This window comes from Mytilus trossulus, chromosome 10 (assembly GCF_036588685.1).
Source record: "Mytilus trossulus isolate FHL-02 chromosome 10, PNRI_Mtr1.1.1.hap1, whole genome shotgun sequence".
NCBI lineage: Eukaryota > Metazoa > Mollusca > Bivalvia > Mytilida > Mytilidae > Mytilus > Mytilus trossulus.
The window spans coordinates 8,680,759-8,704,535 of NC_086382.1; the positions used below are offsets into that span (position 1 = coordinate 8,680,759).

Sequence of the window (23,777 nt, forward strand, 5' to 3'; positions counted from 1 at the left end):
TTGGTTGTTTTAACAGGACATTCATCTGAATTACTAAAATTTTCTATTTACAATTAATGGACTCTGAGAACCTAAACATTAAACATCATTATAAAAATAGAAAAAAGTACTTTATTGATATCAAGTAGTAACAAAAAGTGAAAGTTAAGAGGCGTCGACTGAGCAAGTTTGTGTTGCTTTTCATACATCCTTCGCAATGTAAATGAAATCTAAGTCGAATGTCACAATTAGGTAATTTACAGATCAGACACCTTTTCAGATATTTCAAGATCAAACATCAGACATGCATCGAGATACAGAATCATTATATTAGTCAAACCGTTTGTATTGATGACTGTCAACCTTGGAAAATCGTCAATTTAGCATTTCAATAGAATACAATAGTCATATTAAGTCTGATATTTTTATGGTTGTTTTTTGCCGATATGTGTTAAGAAAAATGTTTTCAGAAACAACAAACTAATGGCAGTATGTGTTAATACCGAATAAAAAGTAGAATTACAAAAAAAATGATCTCCGAGAAAAATTTAAAACGGAAAGTCACTTATCAAATGGCATAATCAAAAGCTCAAACACATTAAACGAATGGATACAAGCTATCATATATCTGACTTGGTTCAGACATTTTCTTATGAAGAGCCACTGTAAAAGTGTTTACCTAAAAATGGACTTTACAATAAAGATTTAAAATATGTATAGACAAACAAAAAGAATTAAGAGTATAAAAAAGTCAATACCTAAAATTTTCACTTCAAGACCTGCATGTAATTTTTTTAAAATAGATACTGAACATTAATCAACATTGTCTTGGTAAATCTTCAATTGCATGTTTAAGACAAGGGACGAAACATTCTTTGACATTTGCTATCACCAAGCCGTAGAAGTCCGAATAAGTTAGGAACATAGGAACATACATTGCATATGCAAGGGAAAATAATAAATTGCACCTAAAGTGCAGAAAATTTAGAATTTCAAAATTGAAATTGTCCCCTTTATCAGAGATTTTAATACTGAGATGACTGCTCATGTCAAAGTCGAGATATAAGTAAACCAATTAGACGGACACAGCCATGACGTCTCTTTAATTTCTAGTTTTGTAGGAAAAATATAATAGAACATATGCAGAAAAGTTTGGAATGTTGATAGAACAAAAACAATCATCATTTTATCTGAATGATGAATGAAATAATCTGGCTTCTTCGCTTGTTTGTTTTAGACAAGTATTTGAAGGAACCCTCACTCATACAAAATAAGACAAAAGCGATCTTTTGTACAATTTTCATCTATATTCAAATAAAAAGTTTTTGTTTTTTTTACATTTGAAGATCAGAAAGGTTGAATTGTCATTCAAGAAGACTCTGGTAGTCTTTTGCAATATTTATTTTGAATATCAACCTGCACACTGGACCTTCAGTATGCTAGTGTTTTGTAAAATAGAAACAAGAGTGCATACGCTGAAATTTCTCGCAGGTTTCTTTTATTATTGGATTCTTTTGAAACTATAAAATCAAAGATGTGGTATAACTTCCAATGAGTAAACTCAGCACAAAAGACCAAAACGATACAAAAATTAACAACTATAGGCGTTCAACAACAAACAAAGCCCACAAACACATAATATTTAGTTTGTTTTAATTTACCAATAACAAAAAAAAACAATATTCAATGATCTTAATACTATGTTGAATTGGTGACTTTTTAGAAGAAGTTTATTAAAAAGTCGAAAATTTACAGGGATCGTTTTTAAATTTCCAGGCACCCTTAACATCTTTTTCGTAAAAATGAGGATGTGCTATCCCGTTTGAAATAAGTTTTCTACAGGTATAATCTAACTTCAAAACCAAATCTTACGTTCGTTAAAATCAAAAACGTCACAACTGACACGGGCATAGCGAACTAGTTGAAAAAAATGTAAACATCGTAAGATTGTGCCAATGGAGTATCACCTTTTAAAAAGGAAAAAAATAACAATAGGGAACAAAATATTGTTCTTTTTGTCGTAACTTTTAGTGCTTTCCGTGTAAAAGCCAAATATCTAAATCTAGAAAAGGACAACTGGTTAAATTTGATTTATTTAAAGTAAATTCTTTTGTATTATTTTCGGCAGAACATTTAGAATATTTTTGATTAATTAACAAAATAATTTCATGAATTTGTCAATTAAATGCAATTTAGACAGAACAGAGTACTACCATTATCTGCCATATTATTTGTTTACACATTACATGTGGCTAACCTACCTGACATGTTTGTCTTTAATGCAATGAAGAGAATTAAAGCTATCTTAAATATTGTTTGTTTACCCAATAAAGAAACACCAAGCTATTTGACATAGTGTGTGTTTACACATAACCGTATGCCCAAGCTTTCTGGCATACTATGGTTTGTTAACAAAAGACAGAGTGTCAAAGCTGCATGACATAATGTTTGTTTACACAGTACATACCTTAAAGATCACTTGTTACCTAACATAATGTTTATTTACACAAAATAAAGTTTAACATGTCTGTCATATGGTTTGTAAACCCACAACAGAATGACAAGCTACCTGCACACGAAAGTGTGATACAACTTCCTGACGAACTATGTGTTCATACACGTGATCAATCTTTTTGAAATATTGTTTGTTAACACAATACAGAGCGCCAAACGTGCCTTACATATTGTGTGTTTGCACAGTACAAAGTACCTCAGCTAGCTGACATATGAATTGTTTAAACGCTATAGAGAGCCCACGCTACCTGTATTGTTTGTTTACACATTACAAAGAGACTCTGAGTGCGGATTTTCTCGCTGTTTTGCAGAATCATTGATGTACTTCTGCTATTTAATGTACTTTTGTCGGATTGTTGTCTCTTTGACACATTCCCCATTTCCTTTATCAATTTACAGATATAATGTTATAAAAAACACAGGTGAAAAATGGAAGAGCAGAAGTTTAATGTTGTTTAAACAATCGGTTTGTTTACTGCATTTGACAACTTTTGACACATATTAGATGTGTTAAAATTACTCCAAAAACAAGGAGTTGTTATACCTGTCAGTGCAGCAGTGTCATAGCAGTAGCTCTTTAGTAGTTTTATTAATTTAAAATTTGTATTAATATTCCGTCCTTTATATTTTTGAGATATTTTAGTCTGTGGTACCTTAGGGAAGAAACCACTTTCTATAATTGGAATTCTTTATTATTTAACTATCATAGTGGGTCAATTTCTTATGATCTGTTGTTTAAAAAGACAAAAAAATCATTTTAGAATCTTCTGAATTTGCATAGATTTCTAAAATGTTTTTGTCAATTATTAGAGCAATGTCTTCAACTTCTTGTTCAGAATTATGAAAATGTTGCTGTTGTAATACCATCAATTATCAAATGTCTACACAATTTAACGATGTGGTGCATTCTGTTTGTCACATGTGTTGTTTTGTGTTCCATGAAAATTTTGTTTTATAACTGTTATCATACCTCATTTAATGTTATTGTGTAAAACAAACATTTTGATATTGTTATCTTTCGATGTAAAATTGACCAGATAATGCTGACTGATTCATGCTCCTTTTTACTGAAATCTTTATATTTTTTCCCTGGTCAGTTTTTTTTTGAACATCAACATTTTACTTAAACATATAAATTTATTTTCTAATCAGTGTAACACGCTGATCTGTAATTGTATTTGCAAGAACATGACTTGACATGAACAAATTTAACAGTGTATATTGAATATGGGTCAGGTCTTCTTTCATACTTTTCCTTTTTTTTACAAAATATTATGAAGCCAAGAATCTTTTCTAATATAAGGTGTATCCAAGAGTATTGAAAGACTTTACTGTAAAAGGGCAACACAAATTAGGGATGGATCTTCTTTCAAACAGCATCCACCAAACTTAATAAAAAAAAAAATTCGTTTCCCTCTTTATTTCCTCTAGAACCTCAGTCTAGATATTTTCCTTATTTTAAAAAGTTATCTACTTTGTTTACCATTTGTAAGTACCAGATTTTTGAAAATACTTTTTTTAAAGAATAATATAATGTGTACTTTCGTATGATGTTGTATTTTCAAAAAAAATTATGTTTATGCAACTTAATTTCTTAACAAATGTCTCCTGTTCAGTACTAAAATTATTTAATTAAAGTTCTTCTTGAAATGAATGTAATGTGCTCTACTTCGATAAGGTTTTGTATGATGTTGTAAGACATACAAAAGTTGTGTCAAATACTGAGTTTTGTTTTAGTTTTATTATCTATTTTATTTTATTTATCATTATCATTATTTTAGATATTGTTCAAAATTGTATACATAAAATGGAAATATTTTTTAATAAATTTACAATTATATATTTGTTTGTTTTATTAATTCAGTAGACATTTGCTTTGACCTTTTGATATTTATCTTATTTACTTCAAATGTCTGTATTTTTAAAAGATTCTGTGTCATTACTAAATATACTAAAACCATTTTTTTTTTCATTTTCCTGAAAAAGACTTTAGGTCACATATCTCATTGAAATAATTTATCATAGTACGACCATTTTGGATAATTATAGGAAAGCTTCATATAGACATAAAAAAAAAACATATTATAGATACTTTTTACAATACAAGCATATATTTAGTTAAGTTCTCAGCAAATGATTAAGGATTTTCAAAATATTCAAATGGAATTTGTCTTATCAAACGGAACATTCATAGTGATAGATATATTCCTTTTTGTCACCTGTGTATTACGTTGCAGGGGACATGGAAATACTTGACGTCCGTCTGTCGGTCCGGTTTTGTTAGGGCTCTCACATGTACAATCCTTGCCAGATTTTCAGGAAAATTTTATTATAGGTTTATATCAACAATGTCTTGACGAATTTGAAAACCAAAGGCGATCAATAGTTTTAAGAAGAGTTATGCCCCTTAGAAATATTATTCATATGGACAATTGCCTTATGTGCTCTCTAATATGTAATAAAGTTTTTGGTCAAGGTAGTTTTTGATGAAGCTGAAGTCCAATCAACTTGAAACTTAGTACACATGTTGCTTATGGTATGATCTTTCTAATTTTAATGCCAAATTAGACTTTTGTCCCGAATTTCATGGTCCACTGAACATAGAAAATGAAAGTGGGAGTTTCAGGTTAAAGTTTTTGGTCAAGGTAATTTTTGATGAAATTGAAGTCCAATCAACTTGAAACTTAGTACACATGTTTCCTATAGTATAATCTTTCTTATTTTAATGCCAAATTAGATATTTACCCAATTCACGGTCCATGGAACATGAAAAAGGATAGTGCATGTGGGGCATTCATGTTCATGTCATGGACAAATTCTTGTTTTCAGATACAATAACTGATCGGTTAGCTGTGTCTTGCGTATGGAATTATTATAGGGTATACATATCACTCTGGCAGGGTTCATCTTGACCTTGTCTTCAAAAACATGGATGATAGATAAAATGATGTTTATTTGCCATTGGTAGTAAATCCTTCATCTGAATTACTTTCTACATAAGAACGATCGTGATAAGTAAAGCAGTGTGTACTGTTGTTCCTCTTAACACGTGGAATGACATATTTGGGATATAGGACATCATTACAATACTAACAACAATACCTTTCTCGCCGGCCAAAATAATAAAGAAGCAAGTATACAGGGTAAATTACTCCGGTTGTTTTAAAGATATTAAAAATTATTTCATATGTTTACAAAAGAATGCAGATGTTTACGAAGAGATTTTTTTTTAATGGTTTCTGTTTAAGACTTCACCCATGATATTTATATATGATGTGTCATAATATGTCCTTGTCCTATTGCTGTAAGTTAATTTGGATATTTAGTTAAAAGATTCGACGGTTCAAAAAATTAATATTATATCATGATCAGTGTGTTCATTAAATTGTTAATAAACTAAATATTTGACTTAAAATGTCTACCATAGGCCAATGAATATGATGTGTTTCAATATACCAGCTAAGATTAGATTATCAAATAAACTAAACTTTGGTTTTCTTTTAATGTTGGGAAATTATAGAGAAGAAGATTTTACTGTAATATCCTATATACTAACTGTTCTTATTTTTGAGCATTGTATGAATAGTTTTGAGGAAATTACCAGGTAATTATAAGCAATGAATGATTGAATAGTAACAGTTTAATCACTGCTTTTATCAATCACTTTTTTAAGAAAAAAACGATACAATTTCAAGATTACATGCAGGATGCTGATGCCTAAAAAAGACTGAATACACCAGAGACAATCAATGTCGTTTGGTTGATCGTGTGCAATAACTAATACCCAACATCTCCTTCAATCTTGTGATTGGCAGGATATTTCATTTAAAAAACTGTACAATCAATGCTGACATAAATCGACATGAGAAGTTAATTAACATTGCATTATTTTAATATTGCGAAATAAAAACTTGAAGCAAGTGTTTTACAATTTATAGTGTTCTGATTACTGTCCTTAAACCACTGCTATGCATTATAATTATATTGATTGTTTGTTCCATCTCTCCAATAAATGAACAAGATTTGTATGGTTTTCTCTTTTAGCAATACCTAATGGTGTAAGTCCTTTCCATTTATGGTTACAGTCTGCTTTATGCTTCAATAAAAATTCAACAATCTCTGCATGACCTTTATAACATGCTATAAATATGGGGGATTCTCCAGTATCTCTACACTTATTAATGTCTGCCTTATTGTTTATAAACATCTTAACTACGTCAGTATGTCCTTCCTGACAAGCAATGTACAGAGGTGATGCTCCAGTATTTCTACACTTATTAATGTCTGCCTTATTGTTTATTAACATCTTAACTACTTCAGTATGTCTATTATAACAAGCAATGTACAGAGGTGAACACTCTTCGTTATCACACTTAGTAATGTCTGCCTTATTGTTTATTAACATCTTAACTACGTCAGTATGTCCTTTATAACAAGCAATGTACAGAGGTGATTCTCCAGTATCACTACACTTATTAATGTCTGCCTTATTGTTTATTAACATCTTAACTACGTCAGTATGTCCATTCTGACAAGCAACGTACAGAGGTGATGCTCCAGTATTTCTACACTTATTAATGTCTGCCTTATTGTTTATTAACATCTTAACTACTTCAGTATGTCTATTATAACAAGCAACGTACAGAGGTGATGCTCCAGTATGTCTACACTTATTAATGTCTGCCTTATTGTTTATTAACATCTTAACTACTTCAGTTTGTCTATTATAACAAGCAATGTACAGAGGTGAACACTCTTCATTATCACACGTATTAATGTCTGCCTTATTGTTTATTAACATCTTAACTACGTCAGTATGTCCTTTATAACAAGCAAAGTACAGAGGTGATTCTCCAGTATCACTACACTTATTGATGTCTGCCTTATTGTTTATTAACATCTTAACTACGTCAGTATGTCCTTTATAACAAGCAATGTACACAGGTGATACTCCAGTATCTCTACACTTATTAATGTCTGCCTTATTGTTTATTAACATCTGAACTACTTCAGTATGTCCATTCTGACAAGCAATGTACAGAGGTGATTCTCCAGTATCTCTACAGTTATTAATGTCTGCCTTATTGTTTATTAACATCTTAACTACTTCAATATATCCATATGCAGATGATATGTAAAGAGGTGATACTTTATCAGTATTACGACAATGGTTAACATGACTGGTACAATGACATAGACACCATTTAACTAAATCAATATCGCCTTTAAAACAACATTGTATCAATGGAGTACTATTGTTATCAATGTCATATGAACTGGACAATTGTTTTTGTTGTGATATTGCCAAGTCTTTTATATGTAGAAGGAATCGTGTTCTGAAGATACAATTGTCCATGTTGATGTTACAGAAAACATCTTGTACCTTTCCTATTGACCAGTCATCTACCATTCTGTTTATATACCCTTGCTGATATCTCGTTGGTACAATAATTGTAAATTCATCATTTTTGCTTTTTCTTTCAAATGAAAACCTTTCACGAATAAAACGACTGTTAGCATTTTTAATTAAACAATAAATCATCACACTGCCAAAGTAAAAAGCAAGAAAGTCAAATAGTTTATCATGTATAGTTCTGTATACTTCACCATCCTTTCTGATGTATGTATGTGTGAGTGAATCAAGCTCATCACGTAAAACCAATCGTGACGTCCCTGCAACCATTTTACATGCTTGATATGTGTTCTTTATAATTGTTTTGATGTTTTCATCTACATGTTCAGTAAGCCATTCTTCCTTCAACTGATTGTTAAACATGACACATAGAGCAAGTGCACAGTATTTGACCTGTGCTCCCTCTGTCTGTAATTTATCTATCTCTTCTTTGTAAACTGTAAATGGATTTGTAAAGAAATTTACTATGTTCAGTTTTGGATTTTTGCTGTACAATTGACACAAAAGAGGAAAACAGTCAAACATGTCATACAAATCACTGATATCAGAAGCGTTTGTTTTCAGGTAAAATTCAGCAATGCATTGTTTTTCTGTTTTAGATAAACACAAATCGGCAGACTGAAGATTGCATTCACATGCTTGAAAGAATGACAACGATTCCATTTGCCTATCTTTGTATACCTGTAGTCTACAAGACATAATTAACTTCACTTGTTTCTTTTCTACTAATGTTTTAATTTTTTCCGTCATATTTTTCCAGTTTTCAAACTTCATTGGATTTAAATTGTATGTTCCACAAAAATCATCCACTACAAACAATATTTTTTTAATTGGATTGTACCACTTGATGATTTCCTTAGGATTTGATACTGGTAAAATCTCATAGCCTTCATTATGCATCTGTAAAGCTACGTGGCGCACCAATGATGTTTTCCCGGTACCAGAACTTGCTGTGACAACAACACAACCATTTTCTTTAATGCACTTTAATACACATTTTGCTCCGTTTGTTTCTATAAATATTTTGTCATCTTCTTTCCAGTTCTCTAATTCCTCATTAATTAGTTCTGAAAAAGAAGAATTGACAATTTTTTGAATACTTATTTTTTAAGATAAAAGTTCTGGAATGTTTGACATATATGATAAAGAAAATTTGTTTGACATACGGTATAAACAAAATACTTGATCTATCCATGCTATGTATAGGATAAAGGCTTGACATATGTTATAAACAACAGGCTTGATCTATCCATGCTATGTATAGATAAAAGGCTTGACATACAGTATAACAAAAGGCTTGATCTATCTATGCTATGTATAGGTAAAAGGCTTGACATACGGTGTGAACAATTTGCTTGTCAAATGGTATAGACAAAATGCTAGACATATGGTATGAACAAAGGGCTAGACATATGGTATGGACAAAAGGCTTGACCTATGAATGCTAAGTATTTAGGCAAAAGGCTTGACATACGTATTGATAATTTGCTTGAAAATTGGTATAGACAAAAGGCTTGAATACGGTGTAGAAAAGGGGCTTGACCTACGGTATAGACAAATGGCTCAACCTATGGTATAGACAAAGGCTTGACCTATGATATGCACTGGAAATAGGTTTGACATATTACAATTTGCTTAATAAATGTCATACAGACAATTGCCATGCCATATGGTATGGACTATTTACTTGACATATGGAATGGATAATTGACTTGACATATGGAATGGATAATTGACTTGACATATGGCATGAACAATTTGCTTGACATATGGTATACATTGAAAAAACATTAAACATGTCATACATATAACTGATATGACTTATATTGTTGATATGTTATCGACAATTGACTTAACATATGGTATAGTCATTTCACTTGACATATGGTACAGATGGTTGACACAACATCTATAGGGTATAGATAATTGACTTGACATATGATATGGTATTGATAATTATATTGACATATGGTTTGGACAATTGACTTCACATGTAGTTTAGATAATTATCTTTACATATGTTATGGACAATTAATTTGATGTCTGGTATAATCAATTAAATTGATATATGGTATAGACAACTGATATGACTCATGGTGTAGACATTTGACTTGACATATGGTATACACAATTAGTTTGACATAATCATTGGCTTGGAATATGATCTTGATAATTGACTTGTCAAACAATTAATTGACTTGACATACAAAACAGATATTTGACTTGACATATGATATCCATAGCCAAGTGGCTTGATATTATGTATAGACAATTGACTTGACATATGGTAAAGCCAAGTGGTTTGAAAATAGGTTTAGACATTTGACTTGACATATGTGTAGCTAAATGGCATTAGATTATATAAAGCCAGTTTTACTAGACATACGAGGGTCGTAATGGGTGCACCTAAATGATGAATAACTGTTAAAAATCTTGCCAAATGCGTAATGACAATTGTCTTGGCATATGGTATTGACTATGGAATCATCATCATTTATAAACAATTGACTTCACATTATGATATAGCCAAGAAGCGTGACATGAGGTATAAACAATTGGTATGTCATATTGTATGGATAATTGGTTTCAAATAATAATTCATATGGCATATGGTATATATATAATTGACTAGACATCTCAATGAGATAATTGACTTGACATATGGTATAGCCAAGTGGCTAGACATTAGGTATTGAAAACTGGCTTGGCATAAGATATGGACAATTGGTTTGACATATGGTATAGACAGTTTACTTGACAGATGTGACGGACAATTGGTTTGATATACAAAGAGGAAAATATACTTGACATATGGTATAGACCACTGGTTTGACATAATAAATGAATTGGCATAAGGTATAGATAATTGACTTGACATATGATATGGCCAAGTAGCTTGACATTAGATATATACAACTGACTTGACATATGGTACGGACAATTTGGTTAGACATATATTAATTGATTTTGGTATATAGTAAAGATAATTGACATGACATAAAGAAAGGCAAAGTGACTTGACTTATTGTATAGCCAAGTGCATTGATATTAGGTATAGATAATTGACTTGGTATATGACATAACATATGGTTAAGACAAACAATTTGATGTATGGTAAGATGGTAAGACAATTGACTTGACATATGGTATGGACAGCTAACTTGACATATGGTATTGACAATTGACTTGACATAAGGTATGGACAGCTGACTTGACATATGGTATTGACAATTGACTTGACATATGGTATTGACAATTGACTTGACATATGGTATGGACAGCTGACTTGACATGTTATTGGAAATTGACTTGACATAAGGTATGGACAGCTGACTTGACATATGGTATTGACAATTGACTTGACATATGTTATGAACAGCTGACTTGACATACGTTATTGACAATTGACTTGACATAAGGTATGGACAGCTGACTTGACATATGATATTGACAATTGACTTGACATATGGTATGGACAGCTGACTTGACATATGTTATTGACAATTGACTTGACATAATGTATGGACAGCTGATTTGACATATGGTATGGACAGCTGATTTGACATATGGTGTTGACAATTGACTTGACATAAGGTATGGACAATTGACTTGACATGTGGTATGGACATTTGACTTGACATATGGTGTTGACAATTGACTTGACATATGGTATGGACAATTGACTTGACATATGGTATGGACAATTGACTTGACATAAGGTATGGACAGCTGATTTGACATATGAAATGATCTTTTGAATTGACACATGGTAATTATATAAGGACTATGGAATTACCCGATTATTATTATTACTCCATATAGCTGATCTAATTTGTACTATAAAAAAACCATCTAGGGTTTTTAGCATTTTTACTAAATGATACAATTGACTTGACATAAGGTATGGACAGCTGATTTGACATATGGTGTTGACAATTGACTTGACATATGGTATTGACAATTAACTTGACATAAGGTATGGACAGCTGACTTGACATATGGTATTGACAATTGACTTGACATATGGTATTGACAATTGACTTGACATATGGTATTGACAATTGACTTGACATATGGTATGGACAGCTTACTTGACATGTTATTGGAAATTGACTTGACATAAGGTATGGACAGCTGACTTGACATATGGTATTGACAATTGACTTGACATATGGTATGGACAGCTGACTTGACATATGTTATTGACAATTGACTTGACATAAGGTATGGACAGCTGACTTGACATATGATATTGACAATTGACTTTACATATGGTATGGACAGCTGACTTGACATATGTTATTGACAATTGACTTGACATAAGGTATGGACAGCTGACTTGACATATGTTATTGACAATTGACTTGACATAAGGTATGGACAGCTGATTTGACATAATGTATGGACAGCTGACTTGACATAAGGTATTGACAATTGATTTGACATAAGGTATGGACATTTGACTTGACATATGGTGTTGACAATTGACTTGACATATGGTATGGACAATTGACTTGACATATGGTATGGACAATTGACTTGACATATGGTATGGACAATTGACTTGACATATGGTATGGACAATTGACTTGACATATGGTATGGACAATTGACTTGACATATGGTATGGACAATTGACTTGACATATAGTATGGACAATTGACTTGATATAAGGTATGGACATTTGACTTGACATTAGGTATGGACAGCTGATTTGACATATGGTGTTGACAGCTGACTTGACATATGGTATTGACAATTGACTTGACATAAGGTATGGACAGCTGACTTGACATATGGTATTGACAATTGACTTGACATATGGTATGGAAAGCTGACTTGACATATGTTATTGACAATTGACTTGACATAAGGTATGGACAGCTGACTTGACATATGATATTGACAATTGACTTGACATATGGTATGGACAGCTGACTTGACATATGTTATTGACAATTGACTTGACATAAGGTATGGACAGCTGATTTGACATATGGTATGGACAGCTGATTTGACGACATAAGATATGGACAATTGACTTGACATAAGGTAGGGACATTTGACTTGACATATGGTGTTGACAATTGACTTGACATATGGTATGGACAATTGACTTGACATATGGTATGGACAATTGACTTGACATAAGGTATGGACAGCTGATTTGACATATGGTATGATCTTTTGAATTGACACATGGTAATTATATAAGGACTATGGAATTACCCGATTATTATTATTACTCCAAATAGCTGATCTAATTTGTACTATAAAAAAAACATCTAGGGTTTTTAGCATTTTTACTAAATGATACAATTAACTTGACATAAGGTATGGACATCTGATTTGACATATGGTGTTGACAATTGACTTGACATATGGTATTGACAATTGACTTGACATAAGGTATGGACAGCTATCTTGACATAAGGTATTGACAATTGACTTGACATATGGTATTGACAATTGACTTGACATATGGTATGGACAGCTGACTTGACATGTTATTGGAAATTGACTTGACATAAGGTATGGACAGCTGACTTGACATATGGTATTGACAATTGACTTGACATATGGTATGGACAGCTGACTTGACATATGTTATTGACAATTGACTTGACATAAGGTATGGACAGCTGACTTGACATATGATATTGACAATTGACTTGACATATGGTATGGACAGCTGACTTGACATATGTTATTGACAATTGACTTGACATAAGGTATGGACAGCTGATTTGACATATGGTATGGACAGCTGATTTGACATATGGTGTTGACAATTGACTTGACATAAGGTATGGACAATTGACTTGACATAAGGTATGGACATTTGACTTGACATATGGTGTTGACAATTGACTTGACATATGGTATGGACAATTGACTTGACATATGGTATGGACAATTGACTTGACATATTGTATGGAAAATTGACTTGACATATGGGATGGACAATTGACTTGACATATGGTATGGACAATTGACTTGACATAAGGTATGGACATTTGACTTGACATAAGGTATGGACAGCTGATTTGACATATGGTATGGACAGCTGACTTGACATATGTTATTGACAATTGACTTGACATAAGTTATGGACAGCTGACTTGACATATGATATTGACAATTGACTTGACATATGGTATGGACAGCTGACTTGACATATGTTATTGACAATTGACTTGACATAAGGTATGGACAGCTGATTTGACATATGGTACGGACAGCTGATTTGACATATGGTGTTGACAATTGACTTGACATAAGGTATGGACAATTGACTTGACATAAGGTTTGGACATTTGACTTGACATATGGTGTTGACAATTGACTTGACATATGGTATGGACAATTGACTTGACATATGGTATGGACAATTGACTTGACATATGGTATGGACAATTGACTTGACATATGGTGTTGACAATTGACTTGACATATGGTATAGACAATTGACTTGACATAAGGTATGGACAATTGACTTGACATAAGGTATGGACAATTGACTTGACATATGGTATTGACAATTGACTTGACATATGGTATGGACAGCTGATTTGACATATGGTATGGACAATTGACTTGACATAAGGTATGGACAGCTGATTTGACATATGGTATGATCTTTTGAATTGACACATGGTAATTATATAAGGACTATGGAATTACCCGATTATTATTATTACTCCAAATAGCTGATCTAATTTGTACTATAAAAAAAACATCTAGGGTTTTTAGCATTTTTACTAAATGATACAAAATAATTCAGCTATTTAATCATGTTAATATCCTTGTCTTAACTAAGTTGACTCTATCTACCTTGTTTGCATTGTTAAGCATCTAAATGTCTTTCCTGTTTTGATTTATGCCTGGAACATGTTCAGCTAAACTATCTAAACTACATGTAAATACGCTAAGAATGATTCTTGCAAAAACAAAATTCAATTGCTTATATTATTTCAGAGTATTATTTTTACCTCCTAATATTTATGATAAATCCAACATACAATGACGTAATCAGGTAATATTTTCTAAATTTTACTGGATTTAAAAATAGATAACATGGAAAATATAGAAGAATTTCAAGAAGCTGTTTGTATAAGGACCAATGAATAACCATTATAGTACTACCTTATATCTTCTAGTAATACTATTATAATATACACCTCTTATGTTCCATGGTACTGGGTCTTTTAAAATCTCTGTGACTTTTGAGTGTTCAATTTGTAAAGTACTATGGGAATCCTTCAGATCTACCAGATTTCTCGTAGTGCTTGAGTGCTCTGTTTGTAAAGTACTATGGGAATCCTTCAGATCTATCAGATTTTTGGTAGTGCTTGAGTGCTCTGCTTGTAAAGAAGTGTGGGAATCTTGCAGATCTCTTAGATTATGTGTAGCTCTTGAGTGTTATGTTTGCAATATACTGTGGGAATCTTGCAAATCTCTAAGATTTTCCCTTATGGTTGAGTTTTCAATGTCCATTGTTCGTCTAAGTTCCTTCAATTCTTCCTGTGATTGTTTGATTTCCAGCATAATTTCCTGGTTGGACTGATCTAAAATTTTCACCTTTAGCTCTTGACACTCTTGATTTATTGACACACCACCCAATCGACTTACAGCCTGTAAATAAATATTTCAAAGAGCTACAATAAACAGAGCTGCAATCTTTATTAATAAGTAGTAATTATTTTGGGTCAGGTATAGATTTTAAATATAATCATGATGAAAATAACCTCAGGAAATATTTGTCCCAGGATGAGAAATAAAACCAGATGCTCCACAGGGAGCAGCTTTATACGACCGCAGAGGTTGAACCCTGAACAGTTGGGGCAAGTATGGACACAACATTCAAGCTAGATTCAGCTCTAAATTTGGATTGTGATTAAAAAGTTGACACAGCATAGGTTTCTGACACAGAATGAATGTGGTCTAATGATTTCTTGCTATTGCACAATATTGTGCAATTAGATATTTCTTGCTATTGCACAATACTGTGCAATTGAAAATATTTGCTATGGCACAATACTGTGCAATTGAAGATTTCTTGCTATTGTGCAATACTGTGCAATTGAAAACTTCTTGCTATTGCACAATACTGTGCAATTGAAGATTTCTTGCTATTGCTGAATACTGTGCAATTGACAATTTCTTTCTATTGCACAATACTTAATATAATAATTTTGGATCCTGATTTGAACCAACTTGAAAACTGGGTCCATAATCAAAAATCTAAGTACATGTTTAGATTCAGCATATCAAAGAGGCCCAAGAATTTTTTTTGTTAAAATCAAACTAAGTTTAATTTTGGACCCTTTGGACCTTTATATAGACCAATTACAAAACGGGACCAAAAATTAAGAATCTACATACACAGTTAGATTTGGCATATCAAAGAACCCCAATTATTTAATTTTTGTTGAAATCAAACAAAGTTTAATTTTGGACCCTGATTTGGACTAACTTGAAAACTGGGCCAATAATCAAAAATCTAAGTACATTTTTCGATTCAGCATATAAAAAGACCCCAAGGATTCAATTTTTGTTAAAATCAAACTAAGTTTTATTTTGGACCCTTTGGACCTTAATGTAGACCAATTTGAAAACGGGACTTAAAATTAAGAATCTACATACACAGTTAGATTTGGCATATCAAAGAACCCCAATTATTCAATTTTTGATGAAATCAAACAAAGTTTAATTTTGGACCCTGATTTGGACTAACTTGAAAACTGGGCCAATAATCAAAAATCTAAGTACATTTTTCGATTCAGCATATAAAAGGACCCCAATGATTCAATTTTTGTTAAAATTAAACTAAGTTTAATTTTGGACCCTTTGGACCTTAATGTAGACCAATTTGAAAACGGGACCAAAAATTAAGATTCTACATACACAGTTAGATTCGGCATATCAAAGAACCCCAATTATTCAATTTTTGATGAAATCAAACAAAGTTCAATTTTGGACCCTTTGGGCCCCTTATTCCTATACTGTTGGGACCAAAACTTCCAAAAACAAACCAAACCTTCCTTGTAAGGTCATAAACCTTGTGTTTAAATTTCATAGATTTCTATTTACTTATACTAAAGTTATGGTGCGAAAACCAAGAATAATGCTTATTTGGGCCCGTTTTTGGCCCCTAATTCCTAAACTGTTGGGACCTCAACTCCCAAAATCAATCCCAACCTTCCTTTTGTGGTCATATTTACCTTGTGTATAAATGTCATTGATTTCTATTTACTTATACTAAAGTTATTGTGCGAAAACGAAGAATAATGCTTTTTTGGGCCCTTTTTTGGCCCCTTATTCCTTAACTGTTGGAACCAATACTCCAAAAATCAATCCCAACCTTCCTTTTGTGGTCATAAACCTTGTGTCAAAATTTCATAGATTTCTATTGACTTTTACCAAAGAAATAGAGTGCGAAAACTTAAAGTATTCAGACGACGACGACGCAGATGACGACGCCAACGTGATACCAATATACGACCAAAAAAAAATTCAATTTTTGCGGTTGTATAAAAATATGCCAACATTTGAGTCAACTAATTGCAATTGTGACCAATTTTTAATAAGATGATGTCTATGCACTAAATCTACTGGATGATTTGTACTGATTGATATCTTAGTCTGGGAAGCAGGATATATTTCATGTATTAGTTTATTAGTATAAGTTGTCAGTAACTGTATGTACTTTTCGATGTGCTTTTTTTCTTTACTCTTACCAGATTTTTGTTGTGTCTGTCTGATGAGTCAAGCCCTTTTCAACTTATTTTAAATTTAATTTTTTTTTGATGTTATTTTATTCTGTTACATACATTACATGGTTGTTCCGTTTTTTGTCATGGCTTTGTTGGTTCATTTTCGACTTATGAGTTTGAATGTCCCTTTGGTATCTTTTGCCTCTCTTTTATACTACTGTCACAGGTTAGAGATGTGTTGAGTGCTCACAAACATGTTTAACAATACCACAATCTCTACATATCTATCCCAAATCAGGAGCTGTCAATTATTGGTTTTCGGTGATTGCTGTCTACAAACTTTTTTTCGTTTGTTGTTTCATTAATAAATGGTTTTCTTTTTAACATTGTGTTCATCATGCCTTGTATTTTTATTGTTTACTTTATTGTATGGGTTTTGCTCATTGCTGAAATTGTGCAGACCTATTATTGCTAGGTACGCCATTATACGACATTATTATTTTATTAAGAATGTACTTACATCTGCTACACATGCCCATGCTGTATTAAAATCACATGTTGACATGGTGTTACTATCATGATGAGCTAATATATTTCTGTACCATTTAATTCTTGCAAGATCAGATCCTGTAGTTGTCTCCCCAGGTAGTGGTAGCTTATCAAATCCATTAATTGGAGGAATGACAGATGTCAAGTTTCTTATCAAACAGATCATCAACGTTACATCAAAAGTTTTGGAATCAGGTACACCTGTAACAACAAGATATTGAACGTCAACAGTCATGAGTTCACCCGAGTAAATGTGACTTGTAATTACATTCATTTTTTTTTAAACAATTAAATCATCTTTATTGCACTAAATGCTGTTTAACAATTTACCTAGCTTACAGCATTAGGCTAAGTATCCCTTTATATCAATTATTATACATCCAGGGAGAATATATAATAAAATATTATATTAATGTTAGTATTTTACAATTAAACATAATACATTATATAAATAAATATCAATACAAATAGATTCATTCATTTTTTATTTTTTTGTGTGTGTCTGTTCAAAAATCGGGAAAAGTTACGGATCTACGCCGTACCGTTTTGTTATTATATTATGTGTGTTTACTTTCTCACAGGTTAACTGTGTATTGGAGTTAGCCTAACTTATTCTTTTATATTATGATATTAAGGATTTATTTTTCCTAGCTTACATGCTTGGTCACGTTTATTCATCAAAATAAACATATAGGTAAGCGAATAATTATGTTAAACTCAAATCAATAGGTTATTTGCGATGCATTTTTTTTTTTGGCACCTCGTGGTATATTATTTAGACTAGGCCAAGGTAAAGGGACGACCATTTGATATTCGGGGGGGGGGGGGGGGGGGGCAGGAGGATTTGTTTTTGATCGGTTATTCATTTTTGTAAACTAAGAGGTCAGATTATTCATTTTCTGCACTATTGAAAAAAGTTGTTTTTCATTTTCATTAAAGCAAGGGACTGATTATTCATTTTTTACAACTAAATTTATAATATTCGAAAACATGCAATTTTTAAATGATTTGTTTATTATAAATAATACATTTATAGTCAAATCATTATGTACCATTTAATCACAATTAATCATCATCCTCTGCAGAAATGAATCTTTTATATTCCCAACTGCATATACATGCATTGCATATATATACATACATAGTATTAAAGTTTTATTTTAACTAGCCTCTTTTAAAAGTATTGGCAAACATATTTAGCCGAACGGAGCGAGGCAAATTTTTTATTTGAAGGGTTTTGGAGCCACTGAAGGCCCAAGAAGCTATATAACAAATGATGCGAAAGCATGCTTTCTGGGTGTTCCCTAAATCATTATTTAATCTGAAAATGCTGGTTTTGTTTTAATATTTGTTTACAATATTTTAGTCTCAAAGCAAAATGTATAAATTCAGTGTAAGACTTAAGTTTCTAGGGAAAACATCAAAAGATCAATGTGCATGATAAAGCAAAAATGGAATTCACATAGTTAAGTCTGTGGCTGCTAATTTTTAAACTTATTAAGTTCATAACAAAACTACTAGATTACAAAAGAAATGCAAGACTAACAAAAAACAGACGGGCAATCAATGAACACAAGACAAATAGATAAGAAACATTGATCCCGAAAATCAAGGCTACCTCTGAGGGAAAACATAACTTGCTTTATGCAAAGCACTGGCCGTGAACACAACTTGATATGAAGACAAGCGTTTGGTTTTGAAATTTCCTACATGAGGCATTTGTTTCAATGTAGTTACGGCCCTGTTAAAATAAAAGTGAGGTAAGGTTTCCTGAGACAATATACCTCAAGTTAAATGAAACCAATTTTCAGACATTTCAAGTTTATTTGAATAATATTTATACTTTTGTTATTAAAAAAATAGGAAGTGTTTCCAGAATTTTTTTGGGGAAAAAGACGAATTTATGAAGAATCTGGTGCCATCTCATGCTTTTGATAAGACCTGCTGAGTTATTTATTTTCAATACATTGCAAGTCAGGTAATTTATTTTCAAACTACCACAGAGCAAACCATTTATTTTTGAGATTATCAAGGCTGAGTTATTTATTTTCAAAATCCCCCCCCCCCAGAATATCAAATGGTCGTCCCTTAATTAGCATATAAAATTGAGAATGGAAATGGTGAATGTGTCAACGAGACAACAACCCGACCAAATAAAAAACAACAGCAGAAGGTTACCAACAGGTCTTCAATGAAGCGAGAAATTCCCGCACCCAGAGGCGTCCTTCAGCTGGCCCCTAAACAAATTTATACTAGTCCAGTGATAATGAACGCCATACTAATTTCTAAATTGTACACAAGACACGAAAATTAAAATAATACAAGACTAACAAAGGCCAGAGGCTCCTGACTTGGGACAGGCGCAAAAATGCGGCGGGGTTAAACATGTTTGTGAGATCTCAACCCTCCCCCTATACCTCTATTCAATGTAGAAAAGTAAACGCATAACAATACGTACATTAAAATTCAGTTCAAGAGAAGTCCGAGTCTGATGTCAGAAGATGTAACCAAAGAAAATAAACAAAATGACAATAATACATAAATAACAACAGATTACTAGCAGTTAACTGACATGCCAGCTCCAGACTTCAATTAATCTGACTGAAAGATTATGATTTCATCATATGAACATCAGGCACAATCCTTACCGTTAGGGGTTTAGTATCATAACATATATGAGAAGAACATAACCCGTGTCATGCCAACAACTGTTTTTAGAATAAATGTGTTTAGTTCCGATGCAAAGACCTTATCAGTGACTCAATATTAACGCTAAAATATGCAATCTTTAATGACTTCACAACAGTATCGTAATTATATCCCTTCTTAATAAGTCTATTCAAAGGTTTTGTAAGTTTCTGAGGTGAATACTGACACCTTTGTGCTTTATAAAGAATATTTTCATAAAAAATTGGATGTGAAATACCCGAACGTATTAGAAGTCTGCATGTTGAGCTATATTTAAGAATGATGTCTTTATACCGATGATAAAATTTAGTAAATGATTTTACCACATTTCCTTTGGAATGTACATGTTCGATGCAATATGTTGATTTGTCAACCAGTAATACTTGTACTTACAGGTTACAATATGTTGACGTCTTTATTAACATTTTTCCGGTTTCAATGTTTCTTATCGCATTTAATTTTATTATGTCGTATATTTCCTTTTTGAAAATTTTAAAGATTTCTATCTTTGTTTCTTTTTTGTTTGAAACCTAATGTGCCTTATATATGGAAAAAAATATAACTGTTATCAGGGTATTTATGTCAGAATATTTTTATCTGCTATTTTATAGCCAGTTATTAAATTTTCTATCTGTAGAATGTGTCTATCTATTTGAAGATAAAGTAATAGCTTATATATTTCTTGCCAGTAAGTATTATTATACGGGCATGTAATAAAAAAATGTTTATAGTTTTCAATTTCTTTGCAAAAAATACAAGAATTGTTTTTTTAATACTTTCCACTGAACTAGCAATTCATTGTATTGAAGGATGAAGTGGAGTTATTTCTATTTAAACATTTTAAATTTGTTGTTATCTAGGTAATTAAATATAAAATCAAGAGTGCTTTTGAATTCTATATTTAAATTTTCTTCAAAGATTCTTTCCCACTTTAGAAAACATACAGGTTTTTCTTGTTTATGCGGGACAAATAGTATTGAATATATTTCTTTATTACTCATTTCTTGATGAATATTATGATTGAGTAGTATTTGCAGAATTTTTGTATTCTTTATATTTACTTTTGTTTTAAATGAGCTTTCTTGCTTTAAAATATTCTGCCAATGTTTTGGAATAGCTTTCTTTAATAACGATAATGCTAGAATCCAATCACGTTTATCTTTTATTTTGGTTAATATTTTATTTTTTGATATATAACATTTTTCATCAAGTATGTAATTTACATACAAAATATTCTGTTCAATCCATTTAGTAAATAATAAGTATTTTCCTTTTGTTTGTATGTTATGATTACCCCATAAAATCTGCTTTCTTATGTCTAGAAATGTTTGTGGGGTCTTTGTCTGTCATCCCTTAACATTAATCCAAGTTTTAATCAATTGCTGATAGAACTCAAGAAGAGATTTAAATATTTTTTTGTCTATTATATTAACATTTTTAATGTTCATTTGAAATATCAAAAGGTTTTTACCAAATTTGTTTAAGTAAACTTGGGGTATGCTTGACCAATTTTCACCAGAATTTTGTTTAAGTTTTAAAATCCAGCGTGATTGAAGTGGTTTGAGATACAGATCTATATCGATCATTTTTAACCTACCTTCTAAATAGTCTTTACAAAGGGTTGCACGTTTAATTTGATCTTTTTCCCCATTCCATATAAAATTATATACTAGAGTTTTAAACTTTTGTATTATTTCCTTTGGGATGTACATGTTTGATGCAATATAGGTTAAATTTGGAAAAAATAATGATTTTACTACTTCTATTTTACCTATTAATGTTAAATTTCTTTTCTTCCAGTTTGATATAATTTTTTCACATTTTTTTAGCTGTTTATCAGTGTTTAGTTTTTGACCGTCTTGATTGTTATAACCAAATTTTAAAGTGAAGCCAAGACTTTTAATGTTATCTGTTTTCCAATTTATGCTTTCAAATTTATCTCTGCTATGTTTAAGTTTTCCTAACCAAAATCCTTCTGTTTTATTTCTGTTAAATTGTAATCCTGATAAACTTCCAAAAGTTTCAATTATATTCATTGCTAAACTAACATCTTTTGGTGATTTAAGAAATAGTGTTGTATCATCTGCAAATTGCCATATTTTTAGTGAGCAGTTTCTACCATCTAATTTCACCTCTAAGCCTTTGAGATTATTATCTTGTCTTAGTTTAATTGCCATAATTTCAACTACTAATACGAAGTCCAACATTGGACATCCTTGTCGAATTCCGCGAAAAATATTAAAACTGCTGGACACCCAACCATTGTTGAGTATACAACCTTTTATGTCTGTGTACATTGTTTGAATCCATCTTATGAAACTACTTTTAAAACCAAATTTTACTAAGGTTTCTGACATAAAGTTCCGTTCAAGGGAGTCAAATGCCTTGGAAAAATCAACAAAAAGTATTGCTCCATCTACTTTAAATTTCTCTGAGTAATCAATTATATCTTGTATTTGTCTAATATTCAAGCCTATGTATCTATTTTTTATATAACCTTTTTAGTCAGTATGAATTATTTTTGTTAAAACTTGTTTTAATCTTTGAGCTAGTTCATAAGCTAACAATTTTACATCATAATTTAACGAGTTATTAGACGATAATTATTTAAAGAAAGTGGATCTTCTTTTTTATATATTGGTGCTCCGTTTTTTTTTGTGAAGTTGACAATTCTCCTTTTTTATGGCCAAAATTGAATACTGATACAATTAAATCTTTTATTTTTTCCAAACATTTTCTGCAAAATTCAACATTAAGTCCATCTAGACCAGGGCCCGTATGCATAAAGCTACTTAAGTTAAGATTTTCCTTAGTAAACACTTAAGTTAAGGAAACTCCGCCCTTTTTATCTAAGTCGTATGCATAAACAATCTTAAACTAAGTATTTCCTTAGTAAAATCTTAGTTGGTTTAAGCCCC

General features: G+C 31.5%; 1 protein-coding gene across 1 annotated transcript; it reads right to left on the minus strand.

Moving 5' to 3' along the window:
* Positions 1–6,472: 6,472 nt before the first annotated feature.
* On the minus strand, positions 6,473–23,036 carry LOC134687664 (uncharacterized). Its single transcript, XM_063548123.1, has 5 exons — positions 22,733–23,036; positions 18,143–18,372; positions 15,346–15,541; positions 15,088–15,267; positions 6,473–8,973 (listed from the first exon to the last, which is right to left on the minus strand). Exons 1-5 carry the CDS (start codon positions 23,034–23,036, stop codon positions 6,473–6,475), a joined length of 3,411 nt encoding a protein of 1,136 aa, XP_063404193.1.
* Between the last annotated feature and the right edge of the window lie 741 nt (positions 23,037–23,777).

Bases quoted from the DNA above. Each gene is read 5' to 3' on its own strand.
- LOC134687664 (XM_063548123.1), bottom strand. From the start codon at position 23,036: ATGGCAATTAAACTAAGACAAGATAATAATCTCAAAGGCTTAGAGGTG. The intron at 18,373-22,732 runs GTTATAACAATC...TTGTTGTTACAG, and splicing joins TGGCTTCACTTTAAAATTTG to GTGTACCTGATTCCAAAACT. The intron at 15,268-15,345 runs GTATATTGCAAA...CTTTACAAGCAG, and splicing joins AGATTTGCAAGATTCCCACA to AGCACTCAAGCACTACCAAA.